At 42.8% G+C, this 22,224-nt stretch overlaps 2 protein-coding genes across 6 annotated transcripts in view; both read right to left on the minus strand.

The window, feature by feature from the left end:
- Positions 1–2,672: 2,672 nt before the first annotated feature.
- Positions 2,673–22,224, minus strand: part of LOC148047468 (uncharacterized) — a 37,357-nt gene continuing 17,805 nt past the window's right edge. The window contains exons 1-2 of one of the 5 annotated variants that reach the window (XM_087711453.1): positions 19,077–19,141; positions 2,673–8,287 (exon numbers count right to left, since the gene is read on the minus strand). In XM_087711453.1, the coding sequence (XP_087567579.1) occupies positions 5,642–7,666 (2,025 nt within the window). In that variant the 5' untranslated portion in view covers positions 7,667–8,287; positions 19,077–19,141 and the 3' untranslated portion in view covers positions 2,673–5,641. Of the gene's footprint in view, positions 8,288–8,657; positions 8,879–10,418; positions 10,629–10,659; positions 10,729–19,076; positions 19,142–22,224 lie in introns of those variants that run through there. The other 4 variants (XM_087711451.1, XM_087711452.1, XR_015696126.1 and 1 more) reach the window with 4 other exon arrangements.
- On the minus strand, positions 13,193–19,159 carry LOC148047469 (uncharacterized). The gene is made up of 2 exons (XM_087711500.1): positions 19,077–19,159; positions 13,193–17,153 (listed from the first exon to the last, which is right to left on the minus strand). The coding sequence occupies exon 2, from the start codon at positions 16,546–16,548 to the stop codon at positions 14,872–14,874; it is 1,677 nt and encodes a 558-aa protein (XP_087567626.1). The 5' UTR covers positions 16,549–17,153; positions 19,077–19,159; the 3' UTR covers positions 13,193–14,871.

Here is a 22,224-nt window from a genome sequence, read left to right on the forward strand (position 1 = left end):
TGTCTCTGCCTCAGGCATCTGCCAGATGTTTCCACTGATTACATGCAATGTGAAACTATTTAGCACGTGAAGTTTCGCTACGTGCGGAGTCTTAAAGGTTTCTGAAGTTCGGACAGAATTACGGAATGGGAGTTGGAAGGACCACCTCTCCAAGCAGGAGACCCGATACCGTTCTGGACAAACAGCTGTGCAGTCTCCTCTTTAGAAAATCCCATTGTTGGAGCTCCCACAATTCCTGGAGGCAAAGCTGTTCCACTCATTGATTGGATTCACCCACAGGGACCCTCTCAATTCTAGGAAGGATTTTTTAAAAAATATGTAATTCTCCGTTACCTTTTATCCTACTTTCAGGCACTTTGGGGAATAGGTCGACCCCTCTTTTTTGTGTCAGACCCTCAGTTAGTCAAAGACTGCTATCTCTTAGCCATTCTCTGCATTGAATTACACATACCCAGGGCAGGGGTGGGTTGCTGCGGCATTACTGCCGTTTCGGAGTGCGCACAATTTTTATTATTGCAGTATTATCGATAAACTTATACGCTCAAACACAGTTTGAGGCAACTGTATCTTGCCTTGCCTAAATGATCACAGCAAACCTGATAATACTCATTTTTTCCTTGTAAAAAGTTATTGATGGTTCTTACACAATGTGTTTTTAAAAATGAAGCATTTCCCACTGTATATTGCTTTCCTCACATTGCCGTCACCAGGGAGATGCCTCAAATATGCCAGCATCTTAGTCTTGCTATCATCAAGAGCACACAGGAGTTGCTAATAAAGTTGGAAACCCTGTGAACAAAACCAAGATCCCTTTTCTCCTCAACTCAATAGTGAGGTCATCTCCATCAGATTGATCTGCAAGGTGAATCAGCCTTTACATGTGAAATTTTACATTTCTTTTTTTACCTAGGCCTTGGGCCTACTAACAGCACACCTTTCACCCCTCCCACCTGTTGAAGATCTCCTGGAGGCAGCCAACATTTTCAGCCACAATTCCTTAATGTAGTCTAAAGTATTAAGATACAAAAAATCAGTTTCTCCCTTGTCCCCCATGATTATACAATACAATACAATACAATACAATACAATACAATACAATACAATACAATACAATAGCAGAGTTGGAAGGCACCTCGGTGGTCTTCTAGTGCAACCCCCTGCCTAGGCAGGAAACTTTATACCGTTTCAGACAAATGGCTACCCAACATCTTCTTAAAGACTTCCAGTGTTGGGGCACTCACAACTTCTGGAGGCAAACTGTTCCACTGATTAATTGTTCTAACTGTCAGGAAATTTCTCCTGAGTTCTAAGTTGCTTCTCTCCTTGATTAGTTTCCACCCATTTCTTCTTGTTCTTCCCTCAGATGCCTTGGAAAATAGTTTGACTCCTTTTTTGTGGCCACCCCTGAGATACTGGAACACTGCTATCATGTCTCCCCTAGTCCTTCCTTCTATTAAACTAGACATATCCAGTTCCTGCAACTGTTCTTCAAGTTTTAGTCTCCAGTCTCCTAATCATCTTTGTTTCTCTTCTCTGCACTCTTTTGAGAGTCTCCATATCTTTTCTACATCATGGTGACCAAACCTGAATGCAGTATTCCAAGTGTGGCCTTACCAAGGCATTATAAAGTGGTATTAACACTTCACGTGATCTTGATTCTATCCCTCTGTTTATGCAGCCTAGAACTGTGTTGGTTTTTTGGGCAGCTGCTGCACACTGCTGGCTCATATTTAAATGGTTGTCCACTAGTACTCCAAGATCCCTTTCACAGTTATTACTGTTCAGCAAGATACCACCTATACTCTACCTGTGCTTTTCATTTTTGTTGCCTAAATGTAGAACCTTACTCTTTTCACCATTGAATTTCATTTTATTAGATAGTGACAGTTCAAGTTTGTCAAGGTCCTTCTGTGTCTTAAGCCTATCTTCTGGAGTGTTGCTATTCCTGCCAGCTTGGTGTCATCTGCAAATTTGATGAGTTCCCCATTTATTCCCTCATCCAAGTGATTGATGAAGATGTTGAAGAGTACTGGGTGTAAAACAGAGCCTTGTAGTACTCCACTGCATACTTCCCTCCATGTAGATGCAGTTCCATTGAGGGCTACACGTTGAGTGCGGTTGGTCAGCCAGTTACTATATTATATTATGATATTATGTCCCAGTAGCAGGCACCATTTTGGCCCTCACGCTGAGAGAGAGGGGGGGGGGGAGGGAGGGAGGGGGGGGGGGAGAGCTGGCCAGCCACTCCCACCCGATCACATAGCGGGCAAGCCACTCCCACTAAGGAGGCCACACCCACAGAGTAGGTTCAAATTTTTTTTGAATTCTCCCACTGGATGAATCATAGGGACACTGAAAATAACAGTTGCTTCCAGGACAGAGGCATGAGGCCCGGAGATGCCTTCCTTTCCCAACATGAGAATCAGAGGTCTTTAAAAGAAAGAGGAGGAGAGTGTGAGGCCTGGTAGGGTGGGGGTCTGGGCTAAGGACTGCAGGGACCCAGGAGGAGAGGAAAAAAGCCTATGGGGACCCTGTGGGTAGGGCCTGGAGAGTCCTATTTGGGAAATCCTGGGGTACACTGTGTGGGAATAATAGGCCTAAAGGGACCCTGTCAGGGCGGGACCCAAGGCTTGGTGTAGAGGTAAGGTGACCAGATTTTGAGATTGGTAAAGAGGGATACCTTTGACCGGGGTGGGGGGGGGTGATTAAAAATTTTATACAGAGCAACAAAAACTTTCATATAATGCAAAAATAGTATTGTAATGTTTTTTTTATTTCAACATAACTACAATTTACAAATATAGCAATAGCAGATTTTTTATATACCGCTTCATAGGGCTTTCAGCCCTCTCTAAGCGGTTTACAAAGTCAGCATATTGCCCCCAACAACAATCCAGGTCCTCATTTTACCTACCTCGGAAGGATGGAAGGCTGAGTCAACCCTGAGCCGGTGAGATTTGAACCGCTGAACTGCTGATCTAGCAGTCAGCTGAAGTGGCCTGCAGTACTGCACTCTACCCACTGCACCACCTCGGCTCTTTATAAATATAAATTGTAACTGTTGCCAAACATCAAAATTTTGATCACGTGACCATGGGGATGATGCAATGGTCGCTAAGTGTGAAAATGGTCGCTAAATGTGAAAAATGTTCATCAGTCATTTTTTATAATGCCATTGTAACTTTGGTCACTAAGCCCATTATACCACCTTTCTTGCCACAGTTCTTAAGTGAATAACTGCAGCTGGTATTTTGCATTTTGGATAGAATCTTTTTTTAAATAGCCTAAGACAATTTTAAAAAAGAATCCACACAGAATAAATTGAAGTAAAACATTTCAAACTATTCTTTCTATGCACAATATATTTCAAAGTATTGTGCATAGAATTTTTAAACATGGTTTCACTTCAATTTATTTTGGATAGAATCCAAATTAGAATTTTTAAAAAATCCTATGCACAATAAATAAAATATTATTTTAAAATACATTAAAAAAATAAAAGAAAAAAACCCAGCTCACTTACCAGCAGGCTTGCACTCCAAGTCAACCCAGAATGATGTAGATGTTAATACAAAGAACTGAGCAAATTGAAATGGTGAAATTAGTCAGGGAAATATTTTTCAAAGAAACCACCATTTTTTTCCACACGAGCAGCCCTCCAACCTCCGTGCCCCTCCACTCTGGAAAATCCAGGAAGAAACACTCGCGACCTCTCTAGCCACGTATTTCCTGGAGCTCTATGGTACTAGGTCATTTTTTCTTATAAAATGAGGTAAAAGGGGCACTGGGGGGGGGGGTTCCGTTTTCTTGCTTTAAAGTTTTAATATCTTCAATGAAAGTACTGAGACAGAGAGAGAGGTTAGACAGAATGTCTTTTGTCTTGCCCTGGTTAGGATTTCTTAAGCAAATCCACTGGGCTTTCAACATGAAGCCAGAAAATCGGGACTTTTTAAAAATGCCCCGGGACACGGGACAAATTGTTATAAAGCGTGACCGTCCCGTTGAAATCGGGCCGTCTGGTCACCTTATGTAGAGGAGGCCTGGCTCTGCGTCCCTCCTCCAAGGGTTTCCCCACACCTGAGGTAGCCAGTGTTCCACTTCATAACTCGCCCATTCATGTAAGTACATCAGTAAGAGCAGGGGGTAGAGTTAATTAAGCAAAGCAGGATCTCAACCATCACTGGAAGGCCCCATTGCAGTTGTATCTCAAGAACTACTTGTATGCTGGCTAGGGAATTTGGGGCTCAAAATCCCAAGGACACCATGGTAGAAGGCTGAAATGTGGAAATTCCATAATCGACGTACAAAAAACACCACCCAAAAGCCTCTTTGCAGTAATTTCACAAAAGGAAATACCAAGAAACATCTGCTGATAAGTAGAAACAGGTAGTTAGCTTTTAACAGCCTACCATTTTCCACCTTATAATGTTAGAATAAACAAAAGTGGAGATGTCGGGCAGCCTTGCCTTGTGCCTTGGCAAAAACTCTGGGAAAGAAATCGGAAATTGACATTAGCCACACCATACAAAGAGAATCTTTATAAAATGTTCTATGGGTGGCATCTCCCCCCCCCCCCCCCCGCGGCAGGATTGGCTAAAATGTTTAGCAACATATTCCCAAAATGTTGAAAATATAAACAATCACCGGGCACATAATACCACATGTGGTGGACCTGTAAAAAAGCAAGATTTTGGTTATAAATTCAGATGTGGCTGAAAAAATTAGTTGGACAACGCATAGAATTCAAGAAAGAATTATTTCTATTATGTATTATAACAGAAGGCTATAGCAAAGGTTCAATATACCTAATACTTCACGTTCTAAGAGCAGCGAGAATGGTCTATGCACAGCAATGAAAAGGGAAAATACCCCTTCAGAAAAGGATGTTATTAACATGCACAGAAATGGATAGACTGTTAGAATTAAAATAAATGAAGGCGAGTAAATAATAAAATATATTTAAAAAATAGAAATGAAATTCAAGCCTTCTCTAAGCTCATCAACTTTTGCCTCATGTGTGCAATAAGAGCAATGCTGGGTTCCATTTTTTTTTAGAACCTCTCCTGTAGGTGTGGCCTGCTTTGTGGGAGTGGCTTGCCAGCCATGTGACCGAGTGGGAGTGGCTCGGCAATCATGTGACTGGGTGGGCGTGGCCAACTTGTAAAATGTGGTGAAACTCACTTAAAAATGCTCTTGCTAAGCAACCAAAATGTTGGCTCAGAAACTCTGGCATTTGAAGCACGCAAGTCTTAAAGCTGTCAAGTTACAAGATCCTTGCACTCCTAACCCTTTAGAAAAATAATCCCAGAGATGTTCAAACTTGATAGCATTAAGAGTTTAAGTTTTAGATAGGATTCTTAGCGGGCGGGCAGGGCAGCCAATCAGTGAGAGAAGGGCGGGGCAAGCGTGGTGCAGACGGGCAGGGGGAGGGAGCTGGAACCGGTTCTAAACGGCACGATAGATTTGTGGAACCTGTTATATAGAAGAGGTTAGAACTGGCAGGAACTCACCCCTGAATAAGAGGCGATTAAACTTCTGAAACACTATAGAAGGTGATTTGAAATTTCTCCCTTGTGTATAAAGGTACATGGCTTATAATGTTAGGCCTGATATGGAAATCATTCCCACAATCTGGATCCTTTCATAGTTTCTCTCCTGTATGTGTCCTCCGGTGTCTCACAAGGACAGAAGAGTAACTGAAACTTTTCTTACACTCTGGACATTCATACGGTTTCTCTCCTGTGTGAGTCCTCTGGTGTCTCACCAAGTGTGAATTCTGAATGAAACTTTTCCCACATTCAGGACATTCAAAGGGCTTCTCTCCAGTGTGAGACCTTTGATGTATCACCAAGTGTGAATTGTGAATGAAACTTTTCCCACATTCAGGACATTCAAAGGGCTTCTCTCCAGTGTGAGACCTTTGATGTATCACCAAGTGTGAATTCTGAATGAAACATTTCCCACAGTCAGGACATTCAAAGGGTTTCTCTCCTGTGTGACTGCTCTGGTGATTCATCAGGTTGGAATTCTGACTGAAACTTTTCCCACACTGTGGACACTCATATGGTTTCTCTCCTGTGTGAGTCCTCTGGTGTTTCACCAGGTTGGAATTTGAAATAAAACTTCTTCTACAAACTGGACACTTATAAGATTTCTCTCCTGTGTGAGTCCTCTGGTGGTTCACCAGGTCGGAATTTGAAATGAAACTTCTTCTACAAACTGGACACTTATAAGGTTTCTCTCCTGTGTGAGTCCTCTGGTGGTTCACCAGGTTGGAATTGTGACTGAAACTTTTCCCACACTGTGGACACTCATATGATTTATCTCCTGTGTGAGTCCTCTGGTGTCTCACCAGGTCAGAATTCTGACTGAAACTTTTCCCGCACTGTGGACACTCATATGGTTTCTCTCCTGTGTGAGTCCTCTGGTGTCTCACCAGGTAGGAATTCTGACTGAAACTTTTCCCACACTGAGGACACTCAAATGGTTTCTCTCCTGTGTGAATCCTTTGGTGGATCACCAGGTTGGAATTCCGACTGAAACTTTTCCCACACTGTGGACACTCATATGGTTTCTCTCCTGTGTGAGTCCTCTGGTGGTTCACCAGGTTGGAATTCTGACTGAAACTTTTCCCACACTGTGGACACTCATATGGTTTCTCTCCTGTGTGAGTCCTCTGGTGGTTCATCAGGTTGGAATTCTGACTGAAACTTTTCCCACACTGTGGACACTCATATGGTTTCTCTCCTGTGTGAGTCCTCTGGTGGTTCATCAGGTTGGAATTCTGACTGAAACTTTTCCCACACTGTGGACAGTCATATGGGTTCTCTCCTGTGTGAGTCCTCTGGTGTTTCACCAGGTGGGAATTTGAAATGAAACTTCTTCCACAAAGTGGACACTCATAAGGTTTCTCTCCTGTGTGAGTCCTCTGGTGGTTCACCAGGTTGGAATTCTGACTGAAACGTTTTGCACAATCAGGACATTCAAAGGGCTTCTCTCCAGTGTGAGACCTTTGATGTATCACCAGGTTGGAACACTGAATGAAACATTTCCCACAGTCGGGACACTCATATGGTTTCTCTCCTGTGTGAGTCCTTTGGTGGTTCACCAGATGGGAATTTGCAAGGAAACTTTTCCCACAATCAAGACATTCAAATGGTTTCTCTCCTGTGTGAATCCTCTGGTGCATCACAAGATTAGAATGGTAACCAAAACATTTCCCACAATCAGGACATTCAAAAGGAATCTCTAATGTGTGAGTCCTCTGGTGGTTCACCAGGTTGGAATTCTGACTGAAACTTTTCCCACACTGAGGACATTCAAATGGTTTCTCTCCTTTGTGAGTCCTCTGGTGGTTCACCAGGTCAGAATTCTGACTGAAACGTTTCGCACAATCAGGACATTCAAAGGGTTTGTCTCCTGTGTGAGTCCTCTGGTGGTTCACCAGGGTGGAATTCTGACTGAAACTTTTCCCACACTGTGGACAGTCATATGGTTTCTCTCCTGTGTGAGTCCTCTCGTGTCTCACCAGGTGGGAATTTGCAATGAATCTTTTTCCACAAACTGTACACTCACATGGTTTCTCCCTGGTGTGAGTCCTCTGATGTATCACCAGATTGCCCTGCTTGCGAAAGCATTTGCCACATTGAGAGCAGTTGAAGGGCATCTGTCCTCTATGGGTCTTTCTATGAACCACAAGAGAACTATTCTGACAAAAGCTTTTGTCACATTTGTAGCATTAATATGGCTTTTTTCCAGTGTGGATCGTCTTATGCATAATCAGTTGTGATTTGAAATCTGTGCTTTCCCCACAACAGGCACATCTATGGAGCTTTTCCACCACTGATATTATTGAGGAGGTCAAAAATATGTGTGATCCCGTTTAGTTTTGCTTTGATTGCAGGTGTTTGCTTCCTCCCAATTCGAGGCCTGTATTACTATCTTCCTGTGATGACTCCTTCAGATGCTTTCCCCGATCACTCTTCAGATGTCAGTTCAGAGGAAGATGAATCACCTCCGGCCAACATCTGGAGGGGAGTTGATCAATGGCTCCAGTCAGTTGTCTGACAAGGATTTGGCTGAAGCACAGCTGCAGCAGGAATCCTGAGGCTTTAGTTGCGGAAAGCATGCAGCTGCAGCCAGTCAGTGGGGAGGAAGAGGAATTGCCTTTTGCCCCTAATCAGTGGGAAATGGAAAATACTTTGATTTCTGGCTTGATTTGCTTTCCTTTTCAATGTTGCTTGTTATTCTCAGTCATCCGGAGTGCTGTTATAGCCATCCTCTTTGTCTATAAGTTTCAAAGAAAATGTAACTTTATAAATGGTTGCAAAATGTGTGAAAAAAAGAAAAAGTATGAATGAAAAGCAAAAATGCCACAATGCTAGAACAACCTCTGACATTCATTATGATTCATTTGACTACCAAGATCCAAATTCAAATATTCACTCAATCATTAAATTCACTAGTTGACTTGGGTCAGTCACAAATTCTGAGCCCTGAAAAGGGTTATCATCAAATACAGTCAGGTGAAAAAGAAGGAACACCCATTTCGAGTTCTATGATTTTACATATCATCACATAGTAAAAATCATCTGGTCCTTAGCAGTTTGTCAGGGTTTCAAATAACATCCAAAATTAAATCAGAGTCCATGGCAAAGTATTGCTCAAAGTTCCAATTTATTAAGAGATGTGTTGGCACATCTGGAAAGACATAAATCTCAGCTTCCTGGGTTTTCCCCACCCAGCTGAAAGTTCATGATCCTGCCCCCACACCCACAAGTCCATCACATGGTCCAATCTTCCACTGCTATGCTGGCAGTTCCACCCATCCAGTTCCGGTCAGGCCCAGAGGTGTAGAAACAAAGGATGACCTTGGATTCTAGAAAGGAATGTTATTTTGGCAACATCACATTCTACACCTTACTATTCCCCATCCCAATTCCCTACTAATGAAACAGCATAGTAGAACAGAATATTAGTGTGGCAGGCCAAAAAACCCAAAAGGAACCGGCTGCAGGCCTGACACAGTTCTTAAAAATGGGTAAATATAACCTCAAATGAACAACCTATTGAACTCATATCATTTTTTTCAAAAACCTTTTTATTTAAAAAGCCAAAATGGAGAAGTGAAAAACTATAAACAACTAAGGACACTCTTACTGCTTCCATAGGTATGAAAAGGCGAAGTAGCAGCCAAATGCTGCTAATCAAGTGATCTTGATAAATTATCATCAGCAAGTGTGACTACATCTATAAAAGCCAAAGTTGTAGGAGTTTTCTGGTTGACTATAAACTCTTCTCTATACTACAGTATTCTAGAGCCAACTGTGAGGCCATCTGTCCAACAGCTAAACAACAGCTAAAGCTTGGCCAACATCGGGTTATGCAACAGAACAGTGATTGCAAGCTCAAGAGCAAATCCACAACAGAATGGCTGGAAAAGGAAAGAATCAAGGTGTTGCAATGGCAGTCAAAGTCCAGACCTCAATCTGATTGAAATGCTGTAGTGGGATCTCAAGAGATCTGCGCATAAAGAAATGCCCCCAAACCTCAATGAACTGAAGCGATGTTGTAAAGGGTGGGCCAAAATCCCTCCACAACAATGCAAGAAACTGATGAAGTCATACAGAAAACAATTACTGAAAAGTTACTGCTGCTAAAAGTGAGAATAGAATAGAATAGAATAGAATAGAATAGAATAGAATAGAATAGAATAGAATAGAATAGGAGTTGGAAGGGACCTTGGAGGTCTTCAACTGAAACGCCGTTGCTTAGGTAGGAAACCTTACATCACATCAGAAAGTGTTAGGTTTTCACACTTTTCTCTATTTTGGCTTTTCTTTTGTAGAATAAATGGTGAAATGATGTAATATGTCATATGTTCATTTGAGGTTGTATTTACCTCTAAGGACCAGATGATTTTTATTGTATTTTTGTATGTAAAACCATATAACTCAAAGAAGGTGGACTTTTGTTTTTCACATGACTACATATCTGGAAGTGCTGGGGATATTTTAGAATATCTATAATTGTATAATTATAATTATATATATATATATAAGCATACAGAGGGGAACCCTACAGCTCTACCCAGATCTACAAAGGTATATATGTGGAAAAATCCATGTTTTTAGCCTGAAAAATGTCCCAAGTTTGTTAAAGTCAAACCTTCTGAGCTAACTTTAGAGATGTGGGGGCTTGAACTAATGAAATGATGCCTAAAACATCTGCAAGATTTGAAGCACCAGTTTTACCCATGGAAGTCCTCAGCTCCAAATAAGGGCAGAAAACACTGCCCTACTGTCCACAATCCCTCTGGTGACATCCCCATTCAAGTAGTCCTCACGCTTGGGACTGGCATTTGTGTCACTAAGCAGCCTGATCAGGAAGCATGATGTCACATGACAGTGCAAACTTACATCTGTCCCTTTGCAGTTGTTAAGCGAATCCCCGTGGCTTGTTAAAGGCAATTTCACATGGCTACGACTTCTTGCCAGTATCCCCACTGACTTTGCCTATGAGAAACTAGATGGGAGGGTCACAAACGGGGATCATGATGGTGGGATGCTGCGACCATCATAAATGTTCACCGGTTGGCAGCACCCGAACCAAACAGGCCAACTTGTTCCCGGATTCTCCTCCGACTCGTCCTCAACTCACCTTCCAGCTGATGCTTTCATTCTTGGAACAGCAGAAATAACCCTCTGCACGCCACCTTCCTCCCATGAGTGATCCGGAAAAGGAAGTTCCTCTGCGCGTCTCCTCTGACCCCCCCCTATCCTGTCTAGTAACACAGTACTCGATGGTTTCAGTTCCTTTTAGCTCCGACAGATGCCGCTCTTGTGTTGGCTTTCTAATGGCGGATGCTGCCTATCTGGCCACCGTCTCGTCCTCGGAGGTCGAAAAACAGGCTTGTCCTGTCTCTGCCTCAGGCATCTGCCAGATGTTTCCACTGATTACATGCAATGTGAAACTATTTAGCACGTGAAGTTTCGCTACGTGCGGAGTCTTAAAGGATCCTGAAGTTCGGACAGAATTACGGAATGAGAGTTGGAAGGATCACCTCTCCAAGCAGGAGACCCGATACCGTTCTGGACAAACGGCTGTGCAGTCTCCTCTTTAGAAAATCCCATTGTTGGAGCTCCCACAATTCCTGGAGGCAAAGCTGTTCCACTGATTGATTGGATTCACCCACAGGGACCCTCTCAATTCTAGGAAGGATTTTTTAAAAATATATATAATTCTCCGTTACTTTTTGTCCTACTTCCAGGCACTTTGGGGAATAGGTCGACCCCTCTTTTCTGTGTCAGACCCTCAGTTAAAGACTCCTATCTCTTAGCCATTCTCTGCATTGAATTACACATACCCAGGGCAGGGGTGGGTTGCTGCGGCATTACTGCCGTTTCGGAGTGCGCACAATTTTTATTATTGCAGTATTTTCAATAAACCTATACGCTCAAGCACAGTTTGAGGCAACTGTGTCTTGCCTTGCCATAATGATCACAGCAACCCTGACAATACTCATTTTTTCCTTGTAAAAAGTTATTGATGGTTCTTACACAATGTGTTTTTAAAAATGAAGCATTTCCCACTGTATATTGCTTTCCTCACATTACGGCCACCAGGAATATGCCACAAATATGCCAGCATCTTAGTCTTGCTATCATAAAGAACACACAGGAGTTGCTAATAAAGCTGGAAACCCTGTGATCAAAACCAAGATCCCTTTTCTCCTCAACTCAATAGTGAGGTCATCTCCATCAGATTGATCTGCAAGGTGAAACAGCCTGTGAAATTTTACATTGCTTTTTTACCTAGGCCTTGGGCCTACTAACTACACACCTTTCACCCCTCCCACCTGTTGAAGATCTCCTGGAGGCAGCCAACATTTTCAGTGCACCCACAATTCCTTAATGTGGTCTAAAGTGTTAACGTACAAAAAATCAGTTTCTCCCTTGTCCCCCATGATTATACAATACAATACAATACAATACAATACAATACAATACAATACAATACAATACAATACAATGGCAGAGTTGGAAGGGACTTTGGAGGTCTTCTAGTCCAACCTGCTTCCTAGGCAGGAAACCCTACAACCTTTCAGACAAATGGCTATCCAACATCTTCTTAAAGACTTCCAGTGTTGGGGCATTCACAACTTCTGGAGGCAAGTTGTTCCACTGATTAATTGTTCTAACTGTCAGTAAATTTCTCCTCAGTTCTAAATTGCTTCTCTCCTTGATTAGTTTCCACCCATTTCTTCTTGTTCTACCCTCAGGTGCTTTGGAAAATAGTTTGACTCCTTTTTTTTTGTGGCAACCCCTGAGATATTGGAACACTGCTATCATGTCTCCCACAGCCCTTCTTTCTATTAAACTAGACATACCCACTCCGTGCAACTGTTCATGTTTTAGTCTCCAGTCTCCTAATCATCTTTGTTTCTCTTCTCTGCACTCCTTTGAGAGTCTCCACATCTTTTCTACATCGTGGTGACCAAACCTGAATGCAGTATTCCAAGTGTGGCCTTACCAAGGCATTATAAAGTGGTATTAACACTTCACGTGATCTTGATTCTATCCCTCTGTTTATGCAGCCTAGAACTGTTGGCTTTTTTGGCAGCTGCTGCACACTGCTGGCTCATGTTTAAATGATTATCCACTAGTACTCCAAGATCCCTTTCACAGTTACTACTGTTGAGCAAGGTACCACCTATACTGTACCTGTGCTTTTCGTTTTTGTTGCCTAAATGTAGAACGTTACTCTTTTCACCATTGAATTTCATTTTATTAGACAGTGACAGTTCAAGTCTGTCAAGATCCTTCTGTGTCTTAAGCCTATCTTCTGGAGTGCTGCTATTCCTGCCAGCTTGGTGTCATCTGTAAATTTGATGAGTTTCCCATTTATTCCCTCATCCAAGTCATTGATGAAGATGTTGAAGAGTACTGGGTGTAAAACAGAGCCTTGGGGTACTCCACTGCATACTTCCCTCCATGTAGATGCAGTTCCATTGAGGGCTACACGTTGTGCGGTTGGTCAGCCAGTTATTATATTATATTATGATATTATGTCCCAGAAGCAGCCACCATTTTAGCCCTGATGCTGATAGAGAGAGGGAGAGGGAGGGAGAGAGGGAGGGAGGGAGGGAGTGGGGGAGGGCGGGCAGGAGAGCTGGCAAGCCATTCCCACCCGATCACATGGCGAGCAAGCCACTCCCACAAAGGAGGCCACACCCACAGAGTAGGTTCAATTTTTTTTTGAAACCTACCACTGGATGAATCATAGGGACACTGAAAATAACCGTTGCTTCCAGGACAGAGGCGTGAGGCCCAGAGATGCCTTCCTTTCCCAACATGAGAATCAAAGATCTTTAAAAGAAACAGAGGAGGAGAGTGTGAGGCCTGGTAGGGTGGGGGTCCGGGCTAAGGACTGCAGGGACCCAGGAGGAGAGGAAAAAGCCTGTGGGGACCCAGTGGGTGGGGCCCGGAGAGTCCTATTTGGGAAATCCTGGGGTACACTGTGTGGAAATAATAGGCCTAAAGGGATTCTGTCAGGGTGGGACCCAAGGCTTGGTGTAGAGGTAAGGTGACTAGATTTTGAGATTGGTAAAGAGGGACACCTTTGACCGGGGTGGGGGGTGATTAAAAATTTTATACAGAGCAAGAAAAATTTTCATATAACGTAAAAAAAGGATTGTAATATTTTTTATTTCAACATAACTACAATTTACAAATGTAAATTGTAACTGTTGCCAAACATGAAAATTTTGATCACGTGACCATGAGAATGCTGCAACGGTCGCTAAGTGTGAAAATGGTCACTAAGTGTGAAAAATGGTCATCAGTCACATTTTATAATGCCATTGTAACTTTGGTCACTAAGCCCATTATACCACCTTTCTTGCCACAGTTCTTAAGTGAATAACTGCAGCTGGTATTTTGTATTTTGGATAGAATCTTTTTTTAAATAGCCTAAGACAATTTAAAAAAAGAATCCACACAGAATAAATTGAAGTAAAACATTTCAAACTATTCTTTCTATGCACAATATATTTCAAAGTATTTGAAACTCACTTAGCAATGCTCTTGCTTAGCAACCAAAATGTTGGCTCAGAAACTCTGGCATTTGAAGCACGCAAGTCTTAAAGCTATCAAGTTACAAGATCCTTGCACCCCTAACCCTTTGGGAAAAAAATCCCAGGGATGTTCAAACTTGACAGCTTTAAGACTTTAAGGTTTAGATAGTACTTTTAGAGGCGGGCGGGGCAGCCATTCAGTGAGAGACGGGCGGGACAAGCGTGGTGCAGACGGGCAGGCGGAGGGAGCTGGAACCAGTTCTAAACGGCACGGTAGATTTGTGGAACCTGTTCTATAGAAGAGGTTAGAACTGGCAGGAACTCACCCCTGAATAAGAGGTGACTTACTTCTGAAACACTATAGACGGAGATTTGAAATTTTTCCCTTGTGTATAAAGGTACATGGCTTATAATGTTAGGCCTGATATTGAAATCATTCCCATAATCTGGATCCTTTTATAGTTTCTCTCCTGTATGTGTCCTCCGGTGTTTCACAAGCACAGAAGTGAAACTTTCCTTACACTCTGGGCATTCATATCGTTTCTCTCCTGTGTGAGTCCTCTGGTGTCTCACCAAGTGTGAATTCTGAATGAAACTTTTCCCACATTCAGGACATTCAAAGGTCTTCTCTCGGTGTGAGACCTTTGATGTATCACCAGGTTGGAATACTGAATGAAACATTTCCCACAGTCAGGACATTCAAAGGGCTTCTCTCCGGTGTGAATCCTCTGGTGCATCACAAGATTAGAATGGTAACCAAAACTTTTTCCACAATCAAGACATTCAAAGGGTTTCTCTCATGTGTGAGTCCTCTGGTGGCTCACCAGGTGGGAATTCTTACTGAAACTTTTCCCACACTGTGGACACTCATAAGGTTTCTCCCCAGTGTGTGTCCTCTGGTGTATTATTAGACTGGAATTGAGACTGAAACATTTCCCACAATCAGGACATTCAAAGGGTTTCTCTCCAGTATGAGTCCTCTGGTGTATCACAAGATTAGAATGGTAACCAAAACTTTTCCCACAATCAAGACATTCAAAGTGTTTCTCTCCTGTGTGAGTCCTCTGGTGGTTCACCAGGTGGGAATTCTGACTGAAACCTTTCCCACACTGTGGACACTCATATGGCTTCTCTCCTGTGTGAGTCCTCTGGTGTCTCACAAGGTCGGAATTTGAAATGAAACTTCTTCCACAAACTGGACACTCATAAGGTTTCTCTCCTGTGTGAGTCCTCTGGTGTTTCACTAGGTCGGAATTTGAAATGAAACTTCTTCCACAAACTGGACATCCGTAAGGTTTCTCTCCTGTGTGAGTCCTCTGGTGGTTCACCAGATCGGAATTTGAAATGAAACTTCTTCCACAAAGTGGACACTCGTAAGGTTTCTCTCCTGTGTGAGTCCTCTGGTGTTTCACCAGGTGGGAATTTGAAATGAAACTTCTTCCACAAACTGGACACTCATATGGTTTCTCTCCTGTGTGAGTCCTCTGGTGTCTCACCAAGTCAGAATTCCTTCTGAAACTTCTTCCACAAACTGGACACTCGTAAGGTTTCTCTCCTGTGTGAGTCCTCTGGTGTTTCACCAGGTCGGAATTTGAAATGAAATTTCTTCCACAAACTGGACACTCATAAGGTTTCTCTCCTGTGTGAGTCCTCTGGTGGATCACCAGGTCAGAATTCTTTCTGAAACTTTTCCCACAAGCAGGACATTCAAATGGTTTCTCTCCTGTGTGAATCATCTGGTGCATCAAAAGATTACAATGGTACCCAAAACTTTGCCCACAATCAAGACATTCAAAGGGTTTCTCTCCTGTGTGAGTCCTTTGGTGGTTCACCAGGGTGGAATTCTGACTGAAACTTTTCCCACACTGTGGACACTCATATGGTTTCTCTCCTGTGTGAGTCCTCTGGTGTGTCACCAGGTGGCCTTTTGTAAGGAAACTTTTTCCACAAACTGTACACTCATAAGGTTTCTCTCCTGTGTGAGTCCTCTGGTGTTTCACCAGGTGGGAATTTGAAATGAAACTTCTTCCACAAACTGGACACTCATAAGGTTTCTCTCCTGTGTGAGTCCTCTGGTGGTTCACCAGGTTGGAATTCTGACTGAAACTTTTCCCACACTGTGGACACTCATATGGTTTCTCTCCTGTGTGAGTCCTCTGGTGTCTCACCAGGTAGGAATTCTGACTGAAACATTTCGCACAATCAGGACATTCAAAGGGCTTCTCTCCTGAGTGAGTTCTCTGGTGTCTCACCAAAGTGAAATTGTAACCAAAACGTTTCCCACAATCGGTACATTTAAAGGGTTTGTCTCCTGTGTGAGTCCTCTGATGTATCACCAGGTGGGAATTTGCAATGAATCTTTTTCCACAAACTGGACACTCACATGGTTTCTCCCTGGTGTGAGTCCTCTGATGTATCACCAGATTGCCATGCTTGCGAAAGCATTTACCACATTGAGAGCAGTTGTAGGGCATCTGTCCTCTATGGGTCTTTCTATGAACGACTAGAGAACTATTCTGACAAAAGCTTTTGTCACATTTGTAGCATTAATATGGCTTTTTTCCAGTGTGGATCGTCTTATACATAATCAGTTGTGATTTGCAATCTGTGCTTTCCCCACAACAGGCACATCTATGGAGCTTTTCCACCACTGATATTATTGAGGTGTGATCCCCTGTTTAGTTTTGCTTTGATGACAGCTACTGTTTTCTTACTCCCAGTTCAAGGCCTGTATTACTGTCTGCCTGTGATGACTCCTTCAGATGCTTTCCCAGATCACTCTTCAGATGTCAGTTCAGAGGAAGATGAATCACCTCCGGCCAACATCTAGAGGGGAGTTGATCAATGTCAGTTGTCTGACAAGGATTTGGCTGAAGCACAGCTGCAGCAGGAGTCCTGAGGCTTTGCTTGGGGAAAGCATGCAGCTGCAGCCAGTCAGTGAGGAAGAAGACGAACTGCCTTTTGCCCCTAATCAGTGGGAAATGGAAAATACTTTGATTTCCGGCTTTATTTGCTTTCCTTTTCAATGTTGCTTGTTAGCCTCAGTCTTCCGGAGTGCTGTTATAGCCATCCTCTTTGTCTATAAGTTTCAAAGAAAATGTAACTTTATAAACGGCTGCAAAATGTGTGAAAAAAGAAAAAGTATGAATGAAAAGCAAAAATGCCACAATGCTAGAATAACCTCTGACATTAATTATGATTCATTTGACTACCAAGATCCAAATTCAAATATTCATTCAATCTTTAAATTCACTTGCTGACTTGAGTCAGTCACAAATTCTGAGCCCTGTAAAGGGTTATCATCAAATACGGTCAGGTGAAAAAGAAGGAACACCCTTTTTGAGTTCTATGATTTTACATATCATCACATAGGAAAAATCACCTGGTCCTTAGCAGTTCTTAAAAATGGGTAAATGTAACCTCAAATGAAAAACAAATTACACCTGTCATTTTTTTTGTTTACAAAAAGAAAGCCAAAATGGAGAAGAGAAAAAACGTAAAAAACTAAGGACACTCTTACTGCTTCCATAGGTATGAAAAGGCGAAGTAGCAGCCAAATGCTGCTAATCAAGGGCTCTTGATAAATTATCATCAGCAAGTGTGACTACATCTATAAAAGCCAAAGTTGTAGGAGTTTTCTGGTTGACTATAAACTCTTCTCTATACTACAGTATTCTAGAGCCAAATGTGAGGCCATCTGTCCAACAGCTAAACAACAGCTAAAGCTTGGCCAACATCGGGTTATGCAACAGGACAGTGATTGCAAGCTCACCAGCAAATCCACAACAGAATGGCTGAAAAAGGAAAGAATCAAGGTGTTGCAATGGCAGTCAAAATCCAGACCTCAGTCTGATTGAAATGCTGTAGTGGGATCTCAAGAGATCTGCGCATAAACAAATGCCCACAAACATCAATGAACTGAAGCGATGTTGTAAAGGGTGGGCCAAAATCCCTCCACAACAATGCAAGAAACTGATGAAGTCATACAGAAAACAATTACTTGAAGTTACTGCTGCTAAAGGTGAGAATAGAATAGAATAGAATAGAATAGAATAGAATAGAATAGAAGTTGGAAGGGACCTTGGAGGTCTTCAACTGCAACGCCCCTGTTTAGGTAGGAAACCTTACATCACATCAGAAAGTCTTAGGTTGTCACACATGTTTCCTCTATTTTGGCTTTTCTTTTGTAGAATAAATGGTGACATGATGTAATATGTCTTTGTTCATCTGAGGTTGTATTTACCTCTAAGGACCAGATGATTTTTATTGTATTTTTGTATGTAAAACCATATAACTCAAAGAGGGTGGACTTTTGTTTTTCACATGACTACATATCTGGAAGTGCTGGGGACATTTTAGAATATCTATAATTGTATAATTATAGATAATTATATATCTATACGCATACAGAGGGGAACCCTACAGCTCTACACAGATCTACAAAGGTATATATGTGGAAAAATCTATGTTTTTAGCCTGAAAAATGTCTCAAGATGGTTAAAGTCAAACCTTCTGAGCTAACTTTAGAGATGTGGGGGCTTTAACTAATGAAATGGTACCTAAAACCTCTGCTAGATTTGAAGCACCAGTTATACCCATGGAAGTCCTCAGCTCCAAATAAGGGCAGAAAATACTGTCCTACTGTCCACAATCCCTCTGGTGACATCCCCATTCAAGTAGTCCTCACGCTTGGGACTGGCATTTGTGTCACTAAGCAGCCTGATCAGGAAGCATGATGTCACATGACAGTCCCAACTTACATCTGTCCCTTTGCAGTTGTTAGGCGAATCCCCGTGGGTTGATAAAGGCAATTTCACATGGCTACGACTTCTTGCCAGTATCCCCCACTGACTTTGCCTATGAGAAACTAGCTGGGAGGGTCACAAACGGGGATCATGATGATGGGATGCTGCGACGATCATAAATGTTCACGGGTTGACAGCACCCGAAGCAAACAGGCCAAATTGCTCCCTGACTCTCTTCCGACTTGTCTTCAACTCACCTTCCAGCTGATGCTTTCATCCTTGGAAGAGCACAAATAACACTCTGCACGCCACCTTCCTCCCATGAGTGATCCGGAAGAGGAAGTTCCTCAGCGCGTCTCCTTGCTCACCCCCCCATCCTGTCTAGCAACGCAGTACTCGATGGTTTCAGTTTTAGCTCCGACAGATGCCGCTCTTGTGTTGGCTTTCTAATCGCGGATGCTGCCTATCTGGCCACCGTCTCGTCCTCGGAGGTCGAAAAACAGGCTTGTCCTGTCTCTGCCTCAGGCATCTGCCAGATGTTTCCACTGATTACATGCAATGTGAAAGTATTTAGCACGTGAAGTTTCGCTACGTGCGGAGTCTTAAAGGTTTATGAAGTTCGGACAGAATTTCGGAATGAGAGTTGGAAGGACCACCTCTCCAAGCAGGAGACCCGATACCGTTCTGGACAAACAGCTGTGCAGTCTCCTCTTTAGAAAATCCCATTATTGGAGCTCCCACAATTCCTGGAGGCAAAGCTGTTCCACTGATTGATTGGATTCACCCACAGGGACTCTCAATTCTAGGAAGGATTTTTTAAAAATATGTAATATGTTACTTTTTGTCCTACTTCCAGACACTTTGGGGAATAGGTCGACCCCTCTTTTCTGTGTCAGACCCTCAGTTAGTGAAAGACTCCTATCTCCTAGCCATTCTCTGCATTAAATTACACATACCCAGGGCAGGGGTGGGTTGCTGCTGGCATTACTGCCGTTTCGGAGTGCACACAATTTTTATTATTGCAGTATTAATAAACTTATACGCTCAAACACAGTTTGAGGCAACTGTGTCTTGCCTTGCCATAATGATCACAGCAACCCTGACAATACTCATTTTTTCCTTGTAAAAAGTTATTGATGGTTCTTACACAATGTATTTTTAAAAATGAAGCATTTTCCACTGTATCTTGCTTTCCTCACATTGCCGCCACCAGGGAGATGCCACAAAAATGCCAGCATCTTAGTCTTGCTATGATCAAGAGCACACAGGAATTGCTAATAAAGCTGGAAACCCTGTGATCAAAACCAAGATCCCTTTTCTCCTCAACTCAATAGTGAGGTCATCTCTATCAGATTGATCTGCAAGGTGAAATAGCCTTTACATATGAAATTTTACATTGCTTCTTTACCTAGGCCTTGGGCCTACTAACTACACACCTTTCACCCCTCCCACCTGTTGAAGATCTGGACGCAGCCAACACTTTCAGTGCACCCACAATTCCTTAATGTGGTCTAAAGTATTAAGGTACAAAAAAAGCGGTTTCTCCCTTGTCCCCCATGATTTTACAATACAATACAATACAATAGCAAAGTTAGAAAGGACCTTGGAAGTCTTCTAGTCCAAACCCCTGCCTAGGCAGGAAACCCTATACCGTTTCAGACAAATGGCTATCCAACATCTTCTTAAAGACTTCCAGTGTTGGGGCATTCACAACTTCTGGAGGCAAACTGTTCCACTGATTAATTGTTCTGTCAGGAAATTTCTCCTCAGATCTAAGTTGCTTCTCTCCTTGACTAGTTTCCACCCATTGCTTCTTGTTCTACCCTCAGGTGCCTTGGAGAATAGTTTGACTCCCTCTTCTTTGTAGCAACCCCTGAGATATTGGAACACTGCTGTCATGTCTCCCCTAGTCCTTCTTTCTATTAAACTAGACATACCCAGTTCCTGCAACTGTTCTTCATGTTTTAGTCTCCAGTCCCCTAATCATCTTTGTTTCTGTTCTCTGCACTCTTTTGAGAGTCTCCACATCTTTTCTACATCGTGGTGACCAAACCTGAATGCAGTATTCTAAGTGTGGCCTTACCAAGGCAGTATAAAGTGGTATAAACACTTCACGTGATCTTGATTCTATCCCTCTGTTCATGCAGCCTAGAACTGTGTTGGCTTTTTTTGCAGCTGCTGCACACTGCTGGCTCATATTTAAATGGTTGTCCACTAGGACTCCAAGATCCCCTTCATAGTTACTGCTATTGAGGAACGTACCAGCTATACTGCACCTAAGCATTTTGTTTTTGTTGCCTAAATGTAGAACCTTACTCTTTTCACCATTGAATTTCATTTTATTAGATAGTGCCCAATGTTCAAGTTTGTCAAGATCCTTCTGTGTCTTAAGCCTATCTTCTGGAGTGTTGCTATTCCTGCCAGCTTGGTGTCATCTGCAAATTTGATGAGTTCCCATTTATTCCATCATCCATGTCACTGATGAAGATATTGAAGAGTACTGGGTCTAAAACAGAGACTTGGGGTACTCCACTGCATACTTCCCTCCATGTAGATGCAGTTCCATTGAGGGCTACACGTTGAGTGCGGTTGGTCAGCCAGTTATTATATTATATTATGATATTATGTCCCAGAAGCAGCCGCCATTTTGGCCCTGAAGCTGGTATGGCAAAATGGCAACTGCTTCCAGAAGTACACTCTGTGGCCCAGGGATGAATCCACAGGTGGGTTCCTGCCAGTTCGCACCAGTTCGGTAGAACTGGTTCGTCAAATCTACCAAACCGGTTAGAAGAGGTTCCACCAGTGGAGCTGGAAAGCAGGCCACACCTACAGAAGAGGTTCCATAAATTTTTGAAACCCACCACTGACACACACACACACACACACACACACACACACACACAAAGAGACTCACAAAGAAAGAGAAATAAATGAATAAATAAATGAATAAATAAAAAAGAAAGAAAAAGTGAGAAAGAGATGAAAGAAAAAAAGGAAAAAGGGACAGAGAGGCAAAAGGAAGGAGAGAGAGAGAGAGAGAGAAAGAAAACACATGGCTGGCAAGCCACTCCCACCAGGTCACATGGCTGGCAAGCCACTCCCACAAAGGAGGCCACACCCACAGAGTACGTACAATTTTTTTTTTAAACCCACCACTCGATGAATCATAGGGACACTGAAAATAACCGTTGCTTCCAGGACAGGGTCATGAGACCCAGAGATGCCATCCTTTCCCAACATGAGAATCAGAGGTCTTTAAAAGAAACAGAGGAGAAGAGTGTGAGGCCTGGTAGGGTGGGGGTCCGGGCTAAGGACTGCAGGGACCCAGGGGGAGAGAAAAAAGCCAGTGGGGACCCTGTGGGTGGGGCCTGGAGAGTCCTATTTGGGAAAGCCTGGGGTACACTG

This window comes from Thamnophis sirtalis, unplaced genomic scaffold (assembly GCF_051295495.1).
Source record: "Thamnophis sirtalis isolate CommonGarterSnake01/CBP01778 unplaced genomic scaffold, rThaSir2_p1.2 scaffold_3, whole genome shotgun sequence".
NCBI classification, from domain to species: Eukaryota; Metazoa; Chordata; class Lepidosauria; order Squamata; family Natricidae; genus Thamnophis; species Thamnophis sirtalis.